General features: G+C 40.8%; 1 protein-coding gene across 4 annotated transcripts in view; it reads right to left on the reverse strand.

Moving 5' to 3' along the window:
• The window catches only part of prmt8a (protein arginine methyltransferase 8a), a 33,055-nt gene extending 25,370 nt beyond the window's left edge, over nt 1-7,685 (reverse strand). For 2 of the 4 annotated variants that reach the window (XM_086162781.1, XM_086162779.1), the window contains exon 1: nt 7,362-7,572. In XM_086162781.1, the coding sequence (XP_086018907.1) occupies nt 7,362-7,451 (90 nt within the window). In that variant the 5' untranslated portion in view covers nt 7,452-7,572. Of the gene's footprint in view, nt 1-2,032; nt 2,121-7,361 lie in introns of those variants that run through there. The other 2 variants (XM_086162782.1, XM_086162780.1) reach the window with 2 other exon arrangements.
• Between the last annotated feature and the right edge of the window lie 296 nt (nt 7,686-7,981).

Here is a 7,981-nt window from a genome sequence, read left to right on the forward strand (position 1 = left end):
ATTTAACAATACAATGACTTGTATTCATTTGTAAAGAGCTCATGCTAATATATGCATTTACTGCAGTAACCAAGATGTAAAGTCACCATATATTTTATTAGCACATAAAAGTCCTCTATTAAATGGGAAACTGTGCATTTGATTAAGAGGCTGCACATTTCAGACTGCTTCAGAAAGCAACCATTTCTCTAATTTAAATCAATAAATAAGAATTAAAAAAAGGAACTGGCTTTTGCCACGGCCCAAAGGAGAAACTTCCTCTATTTAAAAGAGAGCAGACATTTTGTTGGTGTCAACATGTTAAGGTAAATCTTCATTGACCTCATCACTGTTAATTTCCACACTATGAGCAGGCACCTGGTTGCAGGAGAATATATTTAAGCAGCCCTTCAGAGTTACTGTTTGGCAATGTTTTGTGAAGATGTTTGATTATTTGGCAGAGGGAAAGTTCCAAAATAAATCCTCATGTTTATCTATGTTTCGGCTGAATATACGTAAAGGCACCAGACTCTTTTCCTTTGTAAGTTTATAATAGCAGTTTACTAAATTCTTTAAAATCCAACACACTTTCAATGTCAAATGGCCCAAGTATCCATTCCAGTTTAGGTTCATGTTAAAATCTCCTTTTCTTGGTAACTGTACTTGAATTTCTTCCCTTGAAGACATTTTACCCCTCATCCCAGAAGCTTCCTCAGGTCTAATGGCCTGCGGGGAGTTTCAAAGAATTCAACCTGTTCTCATTATCATATTTTTCTTTTTTTGATGCTTAACAGCAACTTTTTATGGTTTGTTTTGATAGCTGTGATTTTTTGTAAATCTTTATAGATGGTTTCAGGTCTACTTGTACATTCTTTAAAGAGAAATTAGTAAATGCTGACAGTGCTCCTGTAGTATAGCATCATGTCTGCTACTGTAGCTCAAATACAAGACTCGAATCAATCTTGTTAAGATTAGGAGTTTGGAGTTTGTGCTTCTATTTCCGCCTTTCTGGATAAATTTATTTCCCTCTACGTCGGTATTAGTCAGCCAAAATCCCTCTCTGCTGCTGGTTCAAAATCCGCCCACAAGACTCCTCACTGGTACTGACAAGAGGAGTCTTATCTCAGCTGTATACACCACCTTTCACCATGTCACAAGAGGAATATGAAACTGTAGACTCTTATATATTATTTTAAAGCGTGGAACTGGCAAATCTTTGTCCTTTTATTTCTTCACATGAACACCCAAATCTGGTGTGCAGCCTCTGCTTACCAAAAAATGTGTAATGAAAACATTTTTAAAGCGAAGGTGCTTGGTGAAAAATACTGCAAAAGCTAACCTTGGATAATTCTTCTGAACATGTGTGCTGCATTTTTTTGTTCAGCTGTATTTCATTGAGTCAAAGAGTAAATGTCAAAATATATATTTATCCTAACTGATGCTTTCATGCTATTGTATAGAATTGTATTGTATGTAAGATTCCAAATTACTCTGCTTATCTTCATTCGACTCCCCGAAAAATCAAAGCTCAGTCATGGCTGTGAAATGTAACAAAAGCACTTAGCTTATGTTCAAGATAGTTTTGACAAGATTTGTTCTGTTAAAATATCACTGAACATAGTGTTCTCATCGTGTTTTAACAGCTGCACCACACTGACCTTTTGTAAACTCTCCATTAAGACTCTGGTATCACAGTGAAATCAGCGCCAAGTCTCAATGCAGTTCAAATATGAATGTATGACGATGAAGAAAATTAAGAAATTCCAAGAAAAATCGAAACAAACAAAATAATAATCATAATCTAAGACCTAAATGAGAAAAATCATAAAATCTAGAAATTTAAATGCTAATTATTGCTAAGTAACATTTGTTGTACCTGTATCCCTTTATGCATTAGTAATTGTTTTTACAGTTCTGGGTCTGAATTGCTATGTTAAAATATTCTTTATATCAGGCATTGGTACAAAGTACAATTCTGCAAGTCTCTTAATGTATTCTTTTTAATTACGTTGTTATAATGAAGCCAACTAATCATAAATAAAATACTTCTTACCATTAATGCGACTACTGGTGCTGCATGGTTTTGCCGATGGCTTTTTCGTCTGGTTGGTACGCGGTGAGGTTAAGTTTCACTGATTCATCTGTGAATGGCTTTCCGTTCCACACTTTTGCTAAAGAACCGGCAAAGCTACCCGAATTCCAGTCACCTTGTCGGGTCCATACACCAAGTCGCCGCTGACTGGCTTGCACTCTGCATAGTAGCTCTTGGAATGCTTTCTTCCTGCTGTCCCCCACGGGCTATTTCGAAGCAAATGCGGCATGGCATGTCTCGAAGTGTCGCTTTATATTTGACCGTTTCATCGCTGAAATTTTATCAGCGCATATTAGACACACCACAGAACCTGCTCTCTATACAAAGGTGAATTCCTACATCCATTCCTGTCGAAATGTACGGTACGCATCGTCTTTTTTATCTTTTTGCCATCCTCATAGTCTGAAGGGTTTGCGCTGCATAAATTAACAAGCTGATTATTTCATCAGAAGGAGGGAGGTTTACTTCTTGACCTCACAGCAACTTGTGTAGGCAGCTGCATTATCCAATAAAAATAAGATTTTTATCCCGTACCCCGAATTACAGTTGGGATTGGCTCCAGGCATCCGCAACCCTAAATAGATGCAATATAAAATAAATATATGGCTCCGGGCGGAACTGTTAATTACTTATGTTAAAAAATTTCAGCTAAGAGCCACATCTGGCTCATGAGCCATAGGTTCCTGACTGCTACTTTAGAAGTTGCCATTCTAGATATTATGGTCTGCCTTGTCACGCTCATCACTAAGTCATTCATTCATTCATTCCCTTCATTGTTGCTGATCCTGCACAACATGTCAGAGACTGGAGCTCATCCCAGCTGACACTGGGTGAGAGGGGTAGTTTAACCTGGACAAATCGCGAGTCAATCACATGGCTGAACATAGAGACAATCAACAACTGATTTATACCTTAGAACAATGTCAACGTATTCAGTTACCTTGAAGGAGGAGCACAGGACAACACCCACCCAGACATGGAAGAACATCAAACTATCCCAAGAGGCTCCAGAAGGAATCGAACCCACTGGTTATTAAGCAGTGCGAAACATTACACTGCCACTGTGACCCTGCCCATCTTTATTGAGCCTTATTTTATTGTGTTTTACTTTATAATCAATGCAATGTTTCTAAATGTAAGTATCTCCTTAAATTGAAATTCAGTGATAGCGTGTAATTACAAAGGGGGGATAATAAATGTATTAATGCTGTAACAAATAATAATTTTTGGTTGATCAAATTTTAGTTTAGATTTTTCTATGGCCATCTTCAATCAAGGTTAACAGATTTTCATCGCCACAAAATTCGAGTGTCCATGTGGCTCATATGGTGGAAGTTTCTGCATAAACATGATGTTAGATATTAATTATATTACATGTTGCGTGTTATAGACACAAGGACACTGCAGGGTTAGGGGGATTAAGGTACTGGATGATTTTGTTTTTGTTCAGTCTGTTTGAAAAGAACCCAGATTCACTTTAGTTATTAACACAGATCCTGCAACACATTTTCCCTGTAAAACAACATCAGTGCTTTTGTTTACTCGCAAACTTTCTGTGACCTTCTACTGCTGTCCTAGATCCCTCCATTAATAGGCAGGTGTTTGGGCAAAGTGAACATGAAGGGGCTTCTACAAAGAGTGTAAGAGAATAGATGAGCTTCTCTTTTTTTTTTTCTTTTTTCACCAATTGAACACTGTAAAATCATCCCCCGCATCTGCCTTCCCTACATATATCAGGCACCAAAAGGAGCCACAAGGAGCTGTGAAAGTGCTGCGCTGGAAGTTGTCACATTATCTTCAGACAAACATGACCAGTGACACACCGAGAGGAGCAAATTTAGGTTTGCTAATTCAGAGGTTTGGAAGATGACTACTGCCCCGGGCCCAAACTAATGGTCCCCACTATTGCTTTCCAATTGGTGACCGGCAAGAGACCCAAAAATAGAGGCGTAGGACTCACCCCAAGTCAAGATGCAAGAGGTGTCTGGAGCAATTTCAGATTATGATTGTAATTTCACGGCTCACACGAGACATAATAAAAAAAAACAGGTTTCCCGACTGAATGATCGGTAATAATGAGGTAAGACGCTTTTATAATTAGCAGGCTAGACTATTTCAACTCTCCCATTCCTGGTTTCCCAACCATAAAACACATCAGCTGCATCTGTAAAGAAAGGTCAGATCCTCTTATTCTTCTCTTCCACTCTCTGCAGAGAGCCCAACCAAACTAACTATATCAGGATGCTTTTAGCCATTAAGAGGAAATAACCTTTGAGAGGATCTAAGAGGACCCAAAAATACAAATGCTTTCAATGTAAACTGGATCCATTGTATTTTGTTTGCATTTTGTGTGCATTGTGTGTGTGTATTTCCTTTTTAATTCACTCTGTCACCCATTATTTTTAAGGGGCACTTCTTAAGCACCTTGAATCACATTTTATTAATTTTTATTATAAACATCCATGGAATGGATAAGAAAATTCATCTTCCAGCACATGTAAATAAGTCTGAGTAGTCCAGCAAGCAAAGAGGCAAATAGGCTCAAGCAGCGGTTGCAACAAGAAAAGGGCAAGGGAATTTTGAAGAATCTTGGTGTGAAATAAACCAAGGATTAAGTAAATAAGAAATGTATCATATTTCCCAGCTGACTGGGAGATGTTAAGAACCTGTGAGTGCCAAAAAAAAAAACATAGATGAAATTAATTCACAATCAATATCTAGCCATGAGCTATAATAGACACCATGACAGTGACTGCTAGTCTAATAACCACCCAGTTACTGCATCATAAATACAATACCAAGTGTTCATTCTTAAAGTTGTATTAACAAGAGTCAAAATGGAAATGATGTAATATAAAAACCACTTTCTCTCTGACTTCAGAGCTACAAATGTGGACCTGTCTTTCTAACAGAGAACAAGAAGAGCTTTGAGATTGCTCTGCTTGTAAAAAAAAAAAAATAGGTTCAGTGGGTCGAAACGTTTATTACATAAAATGTCACACAGTTTTTCAAGGGTGGTGTAATTACAGACCATCTGTCAAAGTTCTGCTAATCCTTGAGGAAATGATGTTAGTCTGTGAAGGGAGTAATTAAGTACAGTGTACCCTATTTGGCACATGTCTGTCATTCAGGGTTACAACTATGATTTTATCCCGACGCCTGATTCATTGCTGCACCTCTAGTAGGAAGCACTTCATTAGTTTCGGTTCTAAATGGGAATGACAGTTGCGTGTGGAGACAAATCACCGTGGTTGAGTATTAAGACCCACCGTCACAACTTGATAAAAGTTACAAGTGCTGTTGAAAGTAAACTAATGATGGAAGTAATTTCTGTGCCAGCATGGATAAATAGTTTGCTGACTTTTATCGCTTCTGATTAAAAAACCCTCCCTTCAGTATTTTCATTGCTCATCCCCTTATCCCCCCCACGGATGGACATCAGGAGTATAGCAACAAAAATGCTGATTTCACTGTCTGAGAAAAAAACTCCATGTGCGAAATGGAAATCGACTTTTCAGAGGTGCGCTTAAATTGTGACATTACACACATTTTTTTAGGAGATCTTGGTCCAACTGTGAGCCGAAAAAATAAGAAAAAAAAAGAAGAAAGGCTGATCACATGGTGTCGTAACTGACTGTTGAGAAATATCAATTTACAATAATTGCAGAACACATTTCAATTTTCTATCATTTTAAACCATAATCATCTGTCATTTGAACTGCTGTCCAAAAAGAAAAAAACGTCCACTGATTTTATCGTATTATATGAGAAGCTAATCTTATATTTTTTGTTCCAAAGGGGTAAATCTAAGTAGTCTTGATCAACAAGTGGGTCTTTGCCTTAGGCTCTGTTTGGGGGTCATAGAGGGAAGTGGAAAAAGTTACAAAGAAGCAGAGACACGATTGCTTGAAGTAGAATTGCTATATATTGTGTTCAGCGGAAAGCAGAGACACGAATCGTTGAAGCTTCATTCAGAGTACCCATTATGGGAAATAGATTTAGTTGAGCTCATTCATTCGTTCATTGTCCATACCGCTCATCCTGCAGACAAAGTTGTCAGGTGGGCTGGAGCCAATTGGGTGCGAGGCAGGTAGGGCAGGTCGCCAGTCGATCACATGACCACACGTACAGTAGATACGTACAACCTTTGCTCTCTCGTTCATACCGATGGACAATTTGAAGTCTTCAATTTGAGCGCTTTTTGACTGTGGGAGGAAACCTGAAACCTAGAAGCAAACCCAGACAGGCACGAGGGGGAGAACATGCAAACTCTGTAGAAAAGCCAGCCAATTGCTTCATAGCATTTGTCAGTATTCATTCATTCATAAGCTATACTGCTTATCCTGCAGTAAGGGTCTCAGCGGGGCAGCAACCTATCCAATCTGTCACTGGGCGAGAGACGGGGTTCACTCTGCACCAGCCTGGACCGCATACACCTCCAGTCAATATCTCAGCCACACGTCTGCAAATGTAGGGTTTCCAATTAACCTAGTTCAACTTGTATACTACAAAAAAAAAGGGGGGAAAGAAAATCACCTTTTGCAATTACTACAATTGGGGAATGTCTTTCTGTCATAGCTCCCGGGAAAACATGCTGTCAAAAATAGCAGCATGAGTTGTGCAATGTGTGTGTATGTGTGTGTTGGGGGGGGGGCGATAAAGGAATACACTGGTTTAAAGGGAACACTGATGATTAATGTATAGGGACTTCAAACTTCTCCTCGCCGTGGGGTCCTCGCTGTGAAGAGATGACACAATCCAGAATGTTCGGTGGTTTGGCTCTGAAAACAAAAAAAAACAACTGATCCCTATGGATTACAGCGCAGGACTGTTGCAGACTTTTTTTTTTCAGGAGGGGCAAGGAGTCGGGGGGTGCAAAGGGTGACATATAATTGCATCTATCCCCCAACCACCCTCCACCCCGACCTGCCCTCCGAGTTCATCCGCGTGTTTCCCAGCTTTCCCCTCCCCGCAAGCTGATTTCAGCACCTTGGACAACGCACACCGGGACCCGGCTCACTTCCGGTTTGCGGTGCGCTTGCAGCACCAGCCCTCCCGACAACAATCCCGTAGGAAACCGACGATTTGCGGTGTTGATATTTAAAAAAAAAAAAAAAAAAAAAGAAGGGGGATGGGGCTGCGGTGAAAACAACCCACCTAAATCACACTCAATCGGTGAAACACCTGTGCAGACCCGGTGTGGCGTCCTCCCGGGGAACAACCCGCGTCGTCCGACACGCAACTTTGGATGCGGACAAACTCGGATCGAACCCGGGGAGGTGGTACTTACCTCGCCGTTCTCAGACTCCGCCATTTTTCTCCGGAGAAGCATGCAGCGGGATGAGTGCTTAATTCCCATGTGAGCCAGCAAAACGAGCATACAGAGGTTTAGCAAAAAAAAAAAAAAAAAAAAAAAACAGAAGAAAAAGGACCGGTTATTAAAGAAACACACGGGATCCTTAAAACAGCGTGCATCCCAAAACGCGCTGCTCTTTCGGCTTCCTCGGAGCACCGGCGTGCGCAAAAACACGAGGAAGTGTGGAGTCCATGTTACCAAAGTTTGCGGTTCCACCGTGCGTTCCCCAAAAGCGGAGGAGTCAGACAAGATCGAATCGGTAATTCATCCCCTCATCCCGTTACCCGCAACCTTCGGATGGAGATATCACAAGATCACCGCACCGGGAAAACGCATGAATCCGCCGTTTAGCCCCACTCTGATTGATCCTTCCGCCGCAACATTGTTGCTAAAAATACCCGCCGCTGTTACCTCAGAGGCGCCGCCGTAATACACATCACCACGCACGGGGAATCTGACGCGCGCTTTCTCGTAACCCACCCCCCACCCCCCTGCACGAAGTGAGGAAAGGGGAGTGGGGATGTTTCGGAGGCTGAGCGCCGCCCCCTTGCGCA

The sequence above is a fragment of the Fistularia commersonii genome, chromosome 17 (assembly GCF_037954325.1).
Source record: "Fistularia commersonii isolate RoL2024-O1a breed Wild chromosome 17, RoL_Fcom_v1.0, whole genome shotgun sequence".
Classification (NCBI taxonomy): Eukaryota; Metazoa; Chordata; class Actinopteri; order Syngnathiformes; family Fistulariidae; genus Fistularia; species Fistularia commersonii.